This window comes from Eptatretus burgeri, chromosome 6 (assembly GCF_056783735.1).
Source record: "Eptatretus burgeri isolate ZD-2024b chromosome 6, Ebu_testis_v1, whole genome shotgun sequence".
In the NCBI taxonomy this organism is placed as follows: Eukaryota; Metazoa; Chordata; class Myxini; order Myxiniformes; family Myxinidae; genus Eptatretus; species Eptatretus burgeri.
In genome coordinates, this window is record NC_140966.1 from 24,097,412 (window position 1) to 24,115,883 (window position 18,472).

Below are 18,472 nucleotides of genomic sequence, written 5' to 3' on the forward strand. Positions count from 1 at the left end.
TGCCAGGCAGCTAGAGGTAAAGCAAATAGGGTTTTAGGTTGTATTCGGACGGGGATCATTTATAAATCAAAAGAGGTGGTGTTAACATTGTACAGGAATTTAGTGAGGGCCACATCTGGAATATTGTGTGCAGTTTTGGTCACCACCACTTCGGAAGGACATAGCTACCATAGAGAGGGTTCAATGCAGGGCTACTAGATTGATTCTGGGCCGAGATAGACTCAGCTATGAGGATCGGTTGAAGGAGGCAGGGCTTTATTCACTAGAAAGGAGGCAGTTACGAGGTGATATGATAGAGTTGTTTGAGGGTGTCGACATAATAAGTGCATAATAATTATTCAGCAGAGTAGACAGTGATAGGACCAGGGGCCATAGCCTGAGAGTAAAGAAGAGGAGAGTTAAGATGGTAGTAAGGCAGGGGACTTTCACTCAGAGAGTGGTTAATGCATGGAATGGTCTCCCTGGAAAGATAGTGGCAGCAGAAACAGTAGATAAGTTTAAATTGGAATTTGATAGGTACCTGGAAGTTATGGAGATAGAGTGGTTTAGGGATGTTGATAAGACTTTTAAGTAGTTTGACCATTGATGGGTGATTGCGTGCATGTGTATGGAATGCTGTTGGTGGGGGTCTCGTCAAGGGGTGTTGTGTGATTTATGTTGGTGTTTTTTTTTACCCAAGAACCATGTTTGCCCATTCCCCCTACCCTGGAAAGAAAAAAAATTAATCCCCAAAAACTTTAGAAAAAAAACTACAAAAAAGAACAAAATTTGTTTTTTTTGTTGGTCTGGTGTTGATAAATAAATTGTTCTGGTGTTGATGTGGAACAGGCATGATGAGCTAAATGGCCTCCACCTATGTTTATTTTCCTGATATATCCTTATGTAAACACATTAACTCTAACAGTCTCATGACATGCTCAGAAATAGTGGCAGGCTTCTAAGGGTCTTGTGTTTTGTCATGCTTGGGTGGATCTTAAGAGATCATCAATCTCTTCCAAATCGATCATTGTACACTTTTTTGTACACATAGTCTAGGCTCATGGTTTGAAGATTAAATTGGCAACTTAGTTGGTTCTATTGGAATTCTATTTTGTTTTGATCTGACATTTTATGGCTACAATTAGGAGATAATTTTTGTAATGAATCATGGGACTTTTATTTGTTGTCCACTTGGATGTTTTGCCAGTTTCACCATCCAATCACCTGTGTCAAGGTTTTGGTGCCTGCCTGAACAGGATTGGGAGTTTAACCAGGAGTAGGTTACTTGAAGAACACAAGGATCCTTAAGCAGCTGGGAAGGAATGGAGGGCTGAGAGAGCTAAGGGGGTGAGAGCAGATGAAAGGTGAGCTGGAGGCCACTGACCTGTCACCAATGTGAGGGCAATAGGGCTTCTGATTTGGCCTCATTGTAGGACATGCCAATCATGTTGAGAGCTTTAAATTCTGCACAATCCAGGAGAGACAGATATGATGTGGCGGTACCAGCCCATATAGGAGAGCAATATCCCAATGAGTTATGGAGAAAGACCTTGTCGGCTGTGAATAGTTCGGATTTTCGAGGAAATGACTTGCAATGATGGAGGATGCTTAGTCTGAATTTTATTTTTTTGAGGACAACTTTGTTATATGGTCAGCTCAGGTGAGGTAATGTTTTGATTGTGAGGCTTATAATTTCAAGGGACTGAACCTCTTGCAGTGGCTGGCCAGGGAAATAGACATATGAGCTCTCTTGACAATCCTTCAAGAGTGACAGGATGAGACTGAGATTTGCCAGGATTGAAAGACATGTTCCATTTATCAGACCAACATCCAATCAAATCGAGATCAGCAAAGAGTGATGTAGCTGCCTTCTATTTGTTAGTGGAATTGGGCTACTCTACAACACAATGTCGAGGATATGTTAAAAGGATGCCTGGGTTTGGCAGAACATCAATGAGGTAATTTATATTTATGTAATTAACAATAATGGGCTCACAACACTGCCTTCCGTCACTCCATCCTGAAATAGGAGGGGAGATGGTTTCATTCAGAGACATGCATTAACTGTGAGACTAAAGTAAGTGAGAAAGTTCGTATAAAGGTGGCCGTTTTGAATGCTACAGGTAGTGAGCTTCACAAGCAGTGTTGAATGCCTGAGACATATCCAAGGAGACGGTTCTAAACTCTTTTTTGAGATTTAGGACTTTTTTTTTTTTTTTTTTTGTATACCTTGGTCGAGGCTCGTATGAGAGCTAACACACAACTCACAGCAAGGAGGCATGAGACAAGAGGGGCGGGAGTGGAAGGGACAAAACATTGGGGAACAGACACAGGTGAACTGTGGAAGGGAGAGGGATGGGGATGGGACGGGGAACATGGCGAGGGGAAGATGGACATTACAGGGACTTTCAGGAAGGAAAGCAGGAGAATTGAAGGAAGTGGGCTTGGGTGGATTATCGGGGGTAGAAAAGATCGAGGATTTGGATGGGGGAAGATAAGAGGTGGTGGTGAACAGCTGTTTTGAAAGCCTGAAGGGAAGAATGGGAAAGAATAGAGTGAGGAAGTTTATTCCAAAGGCGGGAAAAAAGAGGAATGAAAGAGTGAAGATGAGCAGTGATTCGTGATTTTGGTAGTTTTACCAGAAGGGGGTTGTTGGCGGACCTTGAGCGCCCTGTGGAAATGTGGTTGGGACAAATCGCAAAGAGAGCAGTGGGGCAAGGCTGGAGAGGAGTCGGTAGAAGACAGAAAGACCACCGACCAACCTGCGGTGATTGAGTGAGAGGCCCAAAGACTCAGCTTCATTGCGGGAGATGCCAATGATCTTAAAAGCCCTGGTTTCGACAGCGTGAAGTCGAGAAAGGTGGGAGGCAGGAGCACCAGCCCAGAGGGGAGAGCAGTACTCCATCAGGCTACGGACAAAAGCTTTGTAAGTGGTCAGGAGCTCAAGAGGGCCGAGGAAGGACTTTGCACGACGGAGGATTCTCAGTCGGCGACTGGCTTTTGAGGCAAGGTTGGAAATGTGACTTTCCCAGGAAAGGTCATGGCAGATAGTGAGACCCAGAAGCTTGAAAGAAAAGACTTCTTCCAGAGGATTGTTGAGAAAGTGGATGGGGGGGGTTTTGTAAACGGTCCTTTCATAGAGACATAGTGAGAGTGTGAGATTTGTCTGGATTGAAAGACATGTTCCACGTGTTGGACCAGTTTGTGATTTTATCCAGATCTGCAGTGAGCGAAGAAGCTGCTGCTTGCCGGTCTGAGGGATGACAGATGGTACGGCAGAGGGTGGAGTCATCGGCAAAGAGAAATAGAGGATTTTCCAGAGAGTCCGAGAGATCATTGATGAAAACCAGAAAAGAACAGGGCCCAGAACGCTACCTTGAGGAACTCCAGCCTGCACAGGAAGAGGGGATGAAAGAACTCCATTTAGGGCCACACGTTGACTGCGACAGGAGAGGAAGTCTGCGAGCCATGAGTGGAGATGGCCTTGAATACCATGGGAAGAGAGTTTGGTGAGTAGGGCAGGGTGCCAGACTGTGTCAAAAGCATGTGATATGTCCAGGGATACGGCTCGGATTTCCTGTCTGGCATTGAGGACCTCCATCCATTGATGGGAGAGCAGTAGCAGCATATCTAGGGTAGAGTGACCTGGTCTGAAACCAAATTGATGATTGGAAATCAAGCCATTGGAGAAGAGGAAGGATTTCATGTCTGAAGCGATGATGGATTCCATAACCTTGCTGATGATTGGGAGAAGGCTGATTGGTCTATAGTTACAGGGATCTGTTTTTGCACCTTTTTTATGCAGGGCAGTGATGTTAGCAGATTTCCAAGCAGATGGCAGATGACCTTGGGAAAATGAGAGGGTGAATAGAACAGAGAGAGGGTGAGCAAGAGCAGAAGAGCAGGCTTTGAGGACACGTGGGCTGATGCCGTCTGGACCGGTTGCAGAATCTGACTCGAGGTTTGAAAGCAAGCTCTCCACCTTGTCAGGAGAAAAGGATACAGAGTCCAGGGACAGTTGGGTGCGACTGGGTAAAGTGGGTAGAGATAGTGATGGGTTTGGGACACAAGATTTAGCTGCAAACACCGAGTTTAGACATTCAGCTTTATCATGTGTGGAATCAGCAGTGCGGCCATTTGAGGTAAGGGAGGGGATGGAGGGGGAACATACACCAGAAACAGATTTGATTAAACGCCACCAGGATTTTGAGGAGGGAGAGAGGTTTGAGAGTTCAGACTTGAGATGAGAAAGATGTTGTTTTCTGGCTCTCCTGAGGGTAGATACACACTTGTTCCGAGCTTTGTGGAAAGAACTGAGATTGCCCTCAGTTGTGTTTGCTTTCCATGAGGAAAAGGCAAGTTGTTTCAGGATAACTGCCTCGCCACAAGCTTCAGTAAACCAAGGGCGGGAGGAAGGGTAAGACAACTGAACACGAGAGGGGATAAATCTGTGCATGAGGGAGAGCAAGTTTCTTTGAAAGAATTCCCAGGATGAGTTGATGTTTGAGAAAGTAGTGATAGGAGACCAGTCTGTAAGTTTGATAGCTGCTCGGAGACCCTGCCAGTCGGCTTGAGTGAAATGCCAGACTCGACGGCGGTGAGGTGGTTCTCTGATAACAGCCAGAGAGATGTCCACTTTAACAAGGACGTGGTCAGAAGAACCAATTGGAGCGAAGGAAGAGCAGCAGATATTGTCAGGGAAATTTGTCAAAATCAGATCCAGAAGAGATGGAGTACCATTGGTTGAGATCCGGGTCGGGAAGTTGACCGATTGAGTCAGTCCCAATGAGTCACAGAAAGCTTTTGCTGATGTCCCATGGCAGGTGAGAGAGGTACCCACACCTAGCCAACTGGCGTGATGACAATTGAAGTCGCCACATAAGAGGAAGAGAGAGTTTGGATGAGAAGATAGAAGATGGTCCATGTTTTCGGAGAGTGAGGTGTAGATGGAGTCATCACTGTTCAGTGAACGGTACAGTACACATATAAACATGAGGTGGGAGTGGAGGGGAAGCCGAAGCCAGAGGTATTCCTGGGGGTGTGGGGGAGTGAGAGCAGTGCAGGGAGAGTGAGGAATAGAGTCTCTGATGAAGAGAGCAACACCTCCACCAGGACGAGGCTCAGGTCTGTCATACCGTAAGAGGGAGTAACCAGGGAGGGATACTTGGGAGTCAGACACGTCTTGGGAGAGGAAAGTTTCTGTTAGGCAGATAATGTCTGGTTTGTCAGTGGCAACCTGCATGGAAAGATCTGAAAGGTTTGAGCGAAGGCCCCGGATATTTGAGGTCCACACTTTTAATGAAGAGGTAGGGGAGGAGGCTTTGGGTGCAGGAGGTGGAGGGGGGGGGGGAGGGTAGGACGAGGGACGAGGGGGGGTGGTAAGGAGGGTTGCTGAAGGAGTGTGGGGTATTGCAGAATAGCGAGGGGAGGGGGCCGAAGGAGGAGAAAAGGCTCTGTGGTGCTGGGAGAGAGGGGGACAAGAGACAAGGAAGATGGCAGTTGAGTATTTGAGGAGGTGGAGTGAAGAGATGGAGGTGAGAGGGCAGTGGAGGGAGGCAGGTTGGTGGATGAGAGGGGGGCAACTTAGAGAAGGAAGAGTGAGGGGGATGAAAGGTGGGAGAAAGGTGAGGGGGGAATTTTTGAAAGAGGTGAGAGGGAGGCTTGGAGGGAGAAGAGTGGGATGGTTGCTTTGAGAGTGAGAGTGAGGGGTGAGGGGGGTGAGTTGGCACTGAAGTTGGAAAAAAAGAATGGTTGATGGAAAGCGAGCATCCATGGCAAACTGTGGTTTTTAAAAGTTTTAGGTCAGAGATGCGATTTAACACAATTCTTGATGGATGCAATGAAGGCGAATTCAGAGCATGGAGAGAAGAAGCGCTGCAATAGTTGGATTTTTTAGGCAAGGAATGAAGGAGAGGTCGAAATGAGAGCAGTCTGTTAAAATAGCAGAAGAGTAGTGCATTGTGAAACAGTAAAGAGTACCACATGTGTGAGAGAGGAAGATGAAGCATTATAAGATCGTTAAATTATAAGGACTTCTGACCATTGCTGAAAGAGATTTAGTATTTTTGTGTCCAGGATGGAATCCAAACTAATAGTCAATTCAGGCTGATTGGAAAGTGGAAACAACAACATCGGCAGCTCACTTTTACTGAAGAACTGCATGAGCAATGTCTTTAATGAAAAGGATGACACATCGGCCGATCAGATGTGGATTGATTGGAATTTTCAAGAAACCTTTATAATGGGGATACGGAGAACTATATATATATATATATATATATATATATATATATATATATATATATATATATATATATATATATATATATATATATATATATATATATACATATATATATATATATATATATATATGTGTGTATATATATATATATATGTATATATATATATATATATATATATATATATATATATATATATATATATATATATATATATATATATATATATATATATATATATATACACGCGAGACGCTGCTAAAAAAAAAACCTCCGTCGACCTCGTGTTCTGAGTTCCTTCATGTTGGTTTGAGCTGTGAAAAGCATGTGCCAACATTTTGTGGTCGCTTTGGATTATTTTTTCTTTGAATTACATTTTGTTATTTGTTCGCTTGATTTCCATATTTACAGAATTATATTGAAAAGCTAAGCCTTTGTGGTTCTTTTTGTGTGCTTTATCCATGCGGAACTTCGAACGGAACTTGGAACAGGCCGTGTTTGCCCTCACCCGGTGATTTAACAAGATTAGCGGGAAACCAACCATTACCTTTGAAATGTGAAAAAGAATTTAACTGATGCTTTTATGGAATCGGGTACACCTGGAACTTATGACGTCAAGAATTAATGTTCGAGTATCACACTACCTTGGTACGGCGAGGATGGAGATACAGACGTAAGCTGTTGGTTACACTGGGGAACAAATTTTTTCTTATCTGTTGCATGAGATTTTTCAACTTATTCTATGTGTTTTTTCAACGCTGATTTCAAATCTGAAATCAGTTTTCCTCTGCATGCTCTTGTTTTCATGCAATTTGAAACTTGCGATTTTCGCAAAAAAGGACACCCATTGCTATTTTCACTAGGGATAACTTGAGAACTAGGGATGCGATTTCGGACTTTAGTGGAAATATACGATGCCTAAACTGCTAAATAACTAGAGACCGTATTCGTTTTGCTGCTAACTCTTTGCTCACGATTTATTTGACATCAATTTTCTTTATCTTTATTGATATTTATTTATCTTCATTCATATATTCTTTAACTTTATGTTTTCCTTTGTTTCAGATCTGATCATGGCTTCCTCAATAAGACATAAATGTGTAAATAATCCTGATGCATTCTGTTATGAATGTGGCTGATACACACGACTTCGTCAAAAGCGCAATATGACATCGTTTGTAAGGCGTGCCTATAAAGCCTATTTTGATGTTTCCCTTGGCGACCAAGACAAGAAATGGGCTCCTCAAATTGTATGTCATAATTGTGAGGAAATGCTTCGTGACTTGACAAAAGGAAAACGAAAGGGTCTGCCTTTGGAGTTCCCATGGTTTGGCGAGAACCCAAGGACCACGTAACTGACTGTTATTTTTGCCTGGTCAACACAAAGGGTGTCGGCAAGTAAAACCGGCAAAAGATCTCCTATCCCTGTGTTCCCTCAGTAATTTGACCTACTCCGCACTCAGAGGAACTCCCCGTTCCAGTCTTTAATGGTTTTGTCTTTTCTGAAGATGGAGGGAGTGAACATGATCAGCAAGAGCATGAGGGTCATGATGATGGGCTTCAAGAAATGGTTTCAGAATCCGAAGCCTCCTCATCTGATACCAAACAGTCATCAGCCCCTCAGCAGTTGAGCCAACCGCAATTGAATGACTTAGTGTGTAATTTGGTGCTCTCCAAGAAAGCAGCTGAGGTATTAGCCTCCAAGCTGTAAGAAAAAAATCTACTTGACCACTCTGTAAATGTTTCATATTTCCGAAAGTGGGACCAGATCTGTGTCGCCTTTTTCTCAGAAGACAAGCAGTTTGTTTACTGCCGCGATATCCCAGGTCTTCTCAGGCAATTAGGTGTTACTTCGTATTAATCCAACAGAATGGCGAATATTTCTGGATACCTCTAAGCGCAGCCTCAAGTGTATTCTCTTGCACAATGACAATGTTTATGGAGCGGTTCCAGTTGGTCACTCAGTGCATTTGCGAGAAGAACATAATGACATAAAAATGGTCATTGACTTCCTCAAATATCACGAGCACAACTGGATCATTTGTGTGGACCTGAAAATGGTCAACGTTTTCCTTGGTCAACAGAAAGGCTTCACAAAGTTTCCATGCCATCTCTGCATGTGGGACAGCCGAGCTCGAGAGAAACACTGGATCCAGAATGAGTGGCCCATCCGTGAAACTCTGGAAGCAGGCATGCCAAACATGCTCAGAAATTTGCTCAGAAACTGAGGAGTTTCTCTTTGTGACTTTCAAAGCTGATAACACATGATTTCCAAGCTGTTTGCCACATTAACATGTTTTTTTTTTTAATTAGAGCCTTTAAAAAAATTTTTTTACCCATTACCCTTTTCTTCTTTTTTTTTAAACAACAGTTGGCAGCTGTTTTTATATAATAATCCAGTATTTATGCACATCTTGAAACGTCGATAATGCAATGTTGATTTTTTAATCGTTACTGAAATTCCCCCCAAACAAGGGTTAAAGCCACACAGGGTTTCTGGGATGTGTTAATGGTTATTGGTCATTGATTGACATCTCTATATAGGGCTTTCAGAGAAAGTGGAATGGAGCCCTTCCAGGTCTCAAAGTATCTACGTGTGTGTGTGTGTGTGTGTGTGTGTGTGTGTGTGTGTGTGTGTGTGTGTGTGTGTGTGTGTGTGTGTGTGTGTGTGTGTGTGTGTGTGTTGTTATTACTTAAGAAATCTAAAGATTTCGTAAGTATATTGATGACTTCCGTCCTCTGTTTGTGTGTTTGTGTGTTTGTTTGTAGGCACAATAACTCGAGAACAGAAGAAGCTACCAATGTCAAATTACACCACGTGATTCAGGAGTGTGATGGCTTGCGCTGATTAGATTTTGGTCAAAATCGGTCAAAGGTCAAGGTCACAGTGAGGTCAACATCCAAAAAAAAGTTATAACCCGAGAATGGAAGAAGCTACCATTGTCAAATTACACCACGTGATTCAGGAGGGTGATGGCTAGCGCTGATTAGATTTTGGTTAAAATCAGTCAAAGGTCAAGGTCACAATGAGGTCAAACATTCGATTTTTGATGGTTTGGTACAGAATCATCGTAGAAACTTCTGGTTTGCGTCGCTCCCTTCTCTAGAGACAGCTTTTATTAGACAAGGTCAGAGGTCAAGTTGACGATTTTGTAAGTACCTGTCTATGACTGCTTGTTGTTGTTGATTGGTGTCTTCAAATATGAGTTTCAGAATGTGGAATGGAGTCCTTCCAGGGTGGGCTCAAAGTTGCCACCTTTATTTCGGTAAGGGGTCACGATTCATGGACTAAACTGTGAAGTTTTCTGTTTTCAAATATTCCTTGGAATAATAATATTCCCAGGGATGGTTTTTAATATCTCTGTGAGGTTCTTTGTCATCATTCCCATAGCTCCAACTATCACTGGTGCAACTATGGCATTCTTCAGCTTCCAGGATCTTTTCACTTCATTCTTGAGGTCTTGGTATTTGGTCATTTTTTAAATTTCTGCATTGTTGAGTCCAAAATCACTGGTGTTAACACCTCACTTAGCAATGCCTTCTTCTCTCTTTGTTTTTGTGCCTCATTATGATATCCGGTCGCAACACTTTGTTTTCAATGTTCACGCTCGATGGGATCATTATGTCATACGTGAGCAGTACTTCCATGTTTTCAGACTATGCTTTTGGTTAATGTTCCCCCAATTTTTTTGGAACTGGGATATCAAAGTTTTTGCAGATGTGCCTGTGGTTAACATTACAAACTTTGTTTTGTCATTGTGTGTGCGGCTGTTCTGACATGAGGTTTTTTTTACCTCCGCCACGAAACGTGAAGGTGATGTTTTCACCCCTTTCTGTCTGTTTGTGTACAGGATATCTCAAAAAGTTGTGAACAGATTTGGACGAAACTTGGTGGACTCGTTGGGTGTGTGACAAGGAAGAGTTTATTCAATTTTGTTGAAGATCCAAATCCGGATTCGGATCCAACAATTTTTTTAAGTGATTCTTCATTATTGAGCGATTGGGCTAAACTAATATATAGCACGATGTCTCAAAAAGTTGTCGATGGATTCAGATGAAACATGGTGGGCGTGTTGTGTGTGTGGCAAGGACAAATTGCTTCGATTTTTGTGAAGATCTGAGTCCGGATCTGGAAATCAGAATTATTTAATTTTTAAGTGATTCTTCACCATCGAGAGATTGGGCCAAAAACGATATAATACTGTATAGCATGATATTTCAAAAATGTATTGGACCCGATATGTTCTCATGGATCGGGCATTGCGAGCCGGAGGTATGCACTCTCGCGAGTGCCCTTCTAGTTTTTATTTGTGTTAGGTCATTAAGCATAACATATCACTCTTTTTGCTAACGCCACCTCCACCCCCCACCTATCTCTCTTCTTTATTTTTTTTTCCTCCTCCGCCCTCCCCCACTCTCTCTGTCCATCCCCTCCTCCCTCCCCCCTCTGAATATAATGCAGCATTTTCCTCCCACCTCTCTCTCTCTCTCTCTATCTCTATCTCTATCTCTATCTCTATCTCTATCTCTCTCTCACCCTCCCTCCGGCAGTGGAGAGCAATGTTTCATGAGGTGTTGCTCTCCCCACCTCCCCCCCCCCCCCTCTTCATTCTTCTCCCCTTCCAAGCTTCACCTTCTTCACCCACTCCTCGTTTCCCCTCCCTCCTCTCCCTGCCCATCCCTTCCCTCTGTCCTTTCTGCATCCCCTCTTCCTCTCTCTCCCTTTCTCTTTCTCCACTCCCCCCCCCCATCACACCCCCGTCAGCAAAGCGACGGGTTGTATTTGCTTGTGTGTGTGTGTGTACATATGTACATATATATATATATATATATATATATATATATATGACCCTCTCGGAGAAAGACCCTCTCTTGGCCAAGTCGTCGCTGCTCCAATGGTTTGTTGGCAGTGAGTGTCCTGGAAGCAGCAGTGGAAAGAGAGTGGCATCTCAAGATGTGGGAGAATTGTGTGCTTAACCTGTGGCTTGCCCAGATAGCTCATATGGCATAGTGCTGCTATGGTTCACCAGAGGACCTGGGTTTGATTCCTGATCTGAGTGCATATATTTCCCACATATATATATATATATATATATATATATATATATATATATATATATATATATATATATATATATATATATATCTGTTGTTTTTATCAAGTTTAATTTGAGTTCAAAGTGAAGGTGGATGGGCTTTGCATTTTGAGATGTCATATCATTCTCCTTTCCATTACTTGCATTCAAACCTTCATGTCTTTGTTATCCTTACAGAAAGTCCATTGATCAACTGGACATGGCAAACACCAATAAAGCCCTCATTGTGCCAGCCTTTGAGACTCTCCGCTACCGTTTCTCCTTTCCAAAGTCCAAGGCTGAGCTTTTGGCTATGCTTGATTTGGGAACATTGTATACTTTCAGGTGATTACACTCACATGGACATCTTGTGGGGATGTTTCTCCTTCCTTAACTTGCCTTCTGTGACAGCCATTGATTTGCGATCAAATAACGTTATAAAGATTCAAACAAACTGTTAAATTTGTTTAACTCTGCATTGCAGATAAAATTAAAAATATCTATTGCAGTCGCTATGCATTTTAAACTTAAAAAAAACAGTTAATGCTGAAATGCATTTTGTTTTAGATCCATGCACATTTTTTTCTTGTCGGCCATCAGAACCATAAGCAGATGAAATATTTCTGTTTGAACTTCGATGTATGTTTCAATATTGTCAGATTTAATATTCCTGATTCTCTTCCCACTCTCAGATTTTCAAAAGTATATCGAGAATCAAATAGAGTGTTCAGTGATATCTCCATCATGACGATTTTTACTTCGGCCCATTTTGAAATGCGTTCCTCTTGCAATCCATTTGTGAAAACCTTGTTATCTTGCCAAAACGAAGTTTTTGCAAGATATGTTAGTCAGCTTGTATGTTTTTTTTTATTGTTACTCAGCCTGTCAATCTACCTTTTTCTACCATTTTCCACAAATCATTTTAATGCCTTTCCAGCATAAATGTCATTCACTCTGGATTGCTCTCTGACAGGTATCATGTTTGGACCAAGGGCCATGGCCCAACCAATTATGCTCGTTGGCGGACGGCCACGACCCCATACCACGTTGAGTGGGAGGCTGATTTTGAACCCTACGTGGTTGTGCGCAGTGACTGCCCACAGTACGATCGTCGTTTTGTTGGTTTTGGCTGGAACAAGGTGGCCCATGTGATGGAGCTTGATGCACAGGTATGAAACATGCAATGGGCATGGTAATGAATTCCCTTGTGATTAATTCGTGCAGCGACCCTGCAAACGACATTTTAAGAAATGAGGTAAAAACATTATTTTGTGCTAATCCCTTCTGTTAAGCAAAAGTGATCTTATTCCAGATTATCAAGAGATCGAATATTAATCAATCTCTCATTTTTGCAACTATGTACAAATCCACTGAAGTCCTTTATTTTCACAAACTTTTCAGGCCATCGAATAATTTGTTTGTCATTAGTGACTTGACTAATGTGACACATAGTTTGGAAGTGTTTTTGAGATTTGTACCTCTTATTGTTTTCTGATTAATTATGAGTCAGAGCAAAAGTTTAAGTTGTTATCGATTTTGTTCAAAATGTTTTACAAACGAGATACTCACAATCGTCCAAAACACACTCTTTTTACAAAAAAATCAACTACCGAAAATAGTTGACTCAACATTCCCTTTCTGTGATGAAAAGATTGTTTTAGTCTGACAGGATCTAATTCCGTTGAAGGTGAAACTGTCTTTAAATTTTTTAGTAGTAGTCGTAGAAAACTTCAGGTTGAGTGGAATGAGTTCTTCTGACAATCGAATCATTCTGACAATTGATTCAGAATTTAACAATGCAGAGCCTCACAAGGGTATTTGGCTTGCAGTATATCTGAGAATTAACGATCTATACTAAAGATCTGTTTGTGGACGGACACACACACACACACACACACACACACACACACACACACACACACACACACACACACACACACTAACAACTTTTAAAATGTGAAACTGGATCCATATTTAAGAAATTTCATCACATGTATGCAAACCATGATTATTGAGGAAAGAACCCCAATCAGTAAATATCAAGAGCAACATTTCATGATAGAAGTAACGTGACTCTCATAAAACCCACGGTTCACGTTATTGACTGATCTCCAAAAGGCAGGTGTATATAGTTCAAACTTGTCTTTATTTAAGAGGTAAACCATAAGTGGTTCATGAAGCACACCAGCACAGCAAGTAATGACAGGCTTTTATTCTCCTGCTCCCCCCCCCCCCCACATTCTGCTATACCATGTAGTACATAGTTGTACTCATTCCAAGATAATTTGTGAAAGCCCCTCCCTCACCAAACTGCCCATAATTACCAGATGGTTCTAGAACCAGAAGCAGCTAGTAATTGCTCATTAAGATAAGATCGTTTAGTCACTGGGAATAACCAGAAATTTCCCAAATTGGCCAACCCTCTGGTGTGAGTTTTCAATGGCTCAGCCATATTTAACACCAAATAAGTTTGCTCATACCATCAGGATGGCTTAAATGGGGATGTCTCATGCTGTCATTGCTTCCCTGGACAATGTTCACAGCAGTGTCATTTTCATATCACTTACAAGGTATCTTCAGACTGGAAAGTTAATTGAGAGATCTCTTATATGTTGTCCAAGGGTGATAACCCCTTGTGAGGATGGCTATGTTGTCATACTTTTTTCTGTATAGTGTCAAGGAACGAGAACACAGAATGAATCAGGATGTAACACAACATAAAGGCCAGTGGAAAGAATGGGGAGGGTGGTGGGGGGGGGGACACACCAACAGCAGGGTTTAAAGACAAAATAGAGGGAGACCCAGAGAAATAAAGGATGTGGAGGAAGAATGAGAGCATGGGCAGGGCACGGGGTGAACAAAATGGAGACTGCCACAAACTCTCAATCACAGAAGTGGAAGGAAAACTGGAAACATGGAAATAATTGGGCTTGAGGAGGGTTCATGGGGGTAGAACAGATCATGCTTGTGGATGGTGGATGACCTGAGATGGTGGTGAACAGCTGTCTTGAAGCCTTTGAGGGAATAATGATATTGAACAAGCTGAGTAGTTGATTCCACAGGCATGGAAAAAAAGAGGAACAAATGAATGGAGGTGAACTGGATTTTTGGAGTTTCACCAGAAGGTGGTTACTGGCAGAACACATGTGCCCAACAGAAACATGGGAGGGTGCAAAATCAAAAGGGACGTGGTAGAAGACAAAGAGGCCACCCACATATCTGTGATGTGAAAGTAATAGGCCCAGAGACTGCTTCATCACAAGAGATTCCAATGATTTTGCAGGCCTTGATTTCCACCACATCAAGCTGAGCAAGGTGTAAGGGCAGGGGCACCAGTCCAGAGGGGAGAGCAGTATTACATCAAGCTGTGGATTCAGGCCTTGTAAGTAGGTAAACGTTCAGATATGTCAAGGAAAGACTTTGCACAATGGAGGATGCTCAGTCAGCTCTCACCAAACTGGATATGGAAGCCAGAAGGAGCCACTCTTCAACATCAGGATCCCTCCATAATGACCTGACAAGAGCAATCAATGATCAAATTTCTATCCAGACAGTTCAGAATCAACTGCAAGTTGCCCTAGTCAAAGAATGGCACAGCATCCCACAGTAAGAGCTAAGTTGTCTGACTTGGCCATTGGCAACAGGTGCACAAGCTTTTATTGGGCCTATTGGTGGTGTCACGTGTTACTAAAGCCATTTCTGCCAATTTAAACTTGTCTGTGGTCATTTGTAAACTGGTGTTATTGCCAATTTACTTGCTCAATTCAAATTTCCATGTTATTTTCAGAAAGCAACTTAACATTGGCTTCTACTGACAGTATATTTGTTCATGGTGCAAGCAGATAACCAGAATATGGACACATTTGAATATACCACAAAAATAATACAGCATCAAAATGTGTTGCATGTTTGTTGTTGTTTTTTTTTGAGGAGTATATTTCAGTTTAATACATGCCATAATTATTTTAACCTCTCAAGTTGTTGAAGTAAATACATCATCTGATCTTTTGTTTTGTTTTTTTCCATCCACAAAAAAGGAGTATGAATTTGTGGTTTTGCCAAATGCCTTCATGATCCACATGCCACATGCACCGAGTTTTGACATCGCCAAGTTCCGCTCAAGCCAGCAATACCGTGCCTGCCTCAAAACGCTCAAAGAGGAGTTCCAGCAAGACATGTCCCGCAAATATGGCTATGCTGCCCTCAAGTATTTAACAGCTGAAAAGAACATTTGAAGTTTTAGAGCTACTCCCCGTGTGACGCTGTAAAGTGCCACTTAGAGTTGCTGCACATGAAACAAGGCCACAGTTTTGAGTACGCTGAGAGTTCCTGCCAGGATCAGTCATACAGTCCTCCCTTTGTACAAATTTCCCATTTCCATTCTTTGAACGATCGAGGAAATGGATCGTTGAGTCACTCCTGGCTTGTTCTAAGAAAGCCGTGATGTTTTTCACTTGAGCCGTCACTGCTTTTGTTTATCTACGTGGCCCTGTGACTCCTTCTGGACGTGGCTTGACTTATCCACTGCCATCATAATGGGGTACTCATTTTCTGATTCACTTCTTTCAGAACTGCAGTTTCATGAATTGCTTTTTGATGAGTATCAGAAAATGTGGTACTTTTTGTGTGGATTTGTTTCATATCATCTCAAAGGTTTTCTTTCATACCATATATCCCATTCTACTTCACAATGGAATCACTCAAAGGTTGTCATAATTCTGGGAGTTGCCCATGCTGTCCAAATCAAGCATTCTGCATACCCCCAGGGAAAAGCCAATGTTTTTGACAGCAGGAGAACTCGTCCTTGGATTTCTAGGATGGATCAGCATCTTCAGCATTCGTTTCGTTCAATACTCATGAGCACCGTGTGCCTGTGATGAGTATCAAAATGACATGTGTTTATAGTCCTTTTAAAAGGTTGAATGCTTTGAAAGTGAACTTATTTTGCTTCCTAATGTACTTTTGGTCAAACACTGGTGTGCTGTATAACGTAAATAAAAAGGTACAAATCAGCTTTACAGTATAGTCGAGGAGTATTGTTTTCCTGCCTTTTTCATCTACTGAATTGCTCGTTTTCCCAGTTTTCTCATGCTTTCGTAATCTAGTCGTGTTTTTAAAAAAAAGGCAACACTGAGTTTTATTGCTACTGATTTTTCATGCTCAGTGATTAAATTGCAAATCAAAAAATAGAAAAACCTGTGCACTTACTACTACATCCTTTTGTGTCTGCATATTGTGAATGCTACTGAATTCTTAGTTATCCTTAGCAATGACCGAACTGTAATTTTGCACTTTGTCTTGACACATTAAAGTTGAACAGCCCTCCTTGCTTACTTCTGCTGCTTCTAAGCCTGGTTTTAACAAGGAATATAGCAGTATTTCTGATTCGCATTCTCCTTCACTGCCACTGTTTTATACTGCTCCGTCGGAAGTACATGATTTTGAATGCAGTACAATGGTGTAATCTTGTCTACTGCAAGAAACGTTAGTGGTCACATTCAAAAATTCCCGTAAAGAGAGTTATTATGTTTCGAACTTTAAGTTCAAAAAGGCTTTCTTCAAAAACAAAGGTAAATACTAATGATGAATTTACTTCCACTGCATACTCGGAAGATGCATAATCTTACCTGTGTTTGTTTACCTGCTCTCGCAACCACTGACAGTCTTAAATTGGGGGAAAAAGTTTCATCACCTGTTTAGTTAGTATTCAACTTGCAGTTCACAGATAGGAGCAAGAATAAGATTGGACAACATGTTTTATTTCATAGAAAGTAAAGCAATGTCCTTCATCAACATTCATTGACATCATGTTTTTGAAATGGATTATGTTTTTGGTTTAAAAAAAATAAACAACCCTGCTGCGCTTCGCAACTCAGCTTCATGGGTTGGCTAAGGGATTTTGCTTCTATTGTTGATTTGGATTTTGAAAACCTGGAGGAAGCTAAACTGCTTAAAGAGTATTATTTCAAAGTCTGTAAAAAATCTCCATTGAACATGTGTATTTCCTCACCATTGTGTTCACAATGTGGATTACATGTTTATACAATCATTTGCTGTACAATTCAGAAGCTAAGCAGTGCTTTTGATGTAATTGGCATTACAAATGTATTGAAGGACATTTCAATTGTGGAAGTTGTAACATCAATGGATATTGAATTTTTGTTGTTCTAAATGCTGTTGCTGGCTATGTTGACACAGAAGTACATTTTTGCTCATTCACTGCTTTGCCTCCAATTGGTTGAGATTGCACCATTCCACAATGGCTCCTGCGGCTCGGGCCTGTTTTCATTATTGTGTATTGCTTTGAACCTAGTTATTGCACTACTTTATATTCACTGCATTTGTTATACAGTGGACTTCGATTTTATTCTGCTCCAACTTTCAGCGCTATTAGTGAAATTGCATGAAAATCAGTTTGTGCAGTTAGTTTGAGTGAGAATTTTTTCGTTTTACATTGTGATCCATTTCCTTCACAGTAATTAAAAATATGCATTTGTCTTAATCTTTCATGGCCAAGTTAATGTTACTATGAAATAATCTCGTGTGTAGGTCCAAAAGAAATGTCCTTCAGATGTGTTTTTTTTTTTCAACATGCCATTGTTGTTAAGGTTATGTCCACATCAACCTGCAAACACATGAAGGACATGTTGATATACCTTACTCAAATTTTTATTATAGACCTACTCACATTGATTCCACATCTTCGATGCATATGAAGAAGGATTATTTGCTTGTTTTTTGATTGTCAGCCAGTGATTATAAAATAATATCAAATGACAAGATCATTTAAAATTGCTCAATGTATGCCCTTCAAATTTGTAGCAGATGATATAGTATGAGTCATTGTAACGTACCTTACTTACAGGTGAGAAGTGTTTGATTCTGTGTAGAAAATCGATACAATTGTACTGTACAAAAAGAAAATTACAATTATTTTTGATTAACTGTAATTTATGAGAAATAAAATTGTGAGAATAGTGTGGTCTAGTTTTTGTGATGTCACAATAAAAAATAAATGTTTTCCAAAAAAATTGTGAGAGGACACTCCATTTCACTTTGTTTGATCAATATAAATTAGGTAATTACTTCACAAAGGTTGTGCTTCATATCTTTATATAATCTGATAGATAAAGCTCTTTCTAACCACTGACTCACTCACTGATATAAATGTTTACT

General features: G+C 41.2%; 1 protein-coding gene across 4 annotated transcripts in view; it reads left to right on the plus strand.

The window, feature by feature from the left end:
- LOC147024408 (xylosyl- and glucuronyltransferase LARGE1-like) overlaps positions 1 to 18,333 on the plus strand; it is a 406,140-nt gene extending 387,807 nt beyond the window's left edge. For all 4 annotated transcript variants that reach the window (XM_085884303.1, XM_085884305.1, XM_085884302.1 and 1 more), the window contains 3 exons: positions 11,495 to 11,641; positions 12,270 to 12,465; positions 15,334 to 18,333. In XM_085884303.1, coding sequence (XP_085740429.1) covers positions 11,495 to 11,641; positions 12,270 to 12,465; positions 15,334 to 15,531 — 541 coding nt within the window. In that variant the 3' untranslated portion in view covers positions 15,532 to 18,333. The remainder of the gene's footprint in view (positions 1 to 11,494; positions 11,642 to 12,269; positions 12,466 to 15,333) is intronic.
- Positions 18,334 to 18,472: the final 139 nt, after the last annotated feature.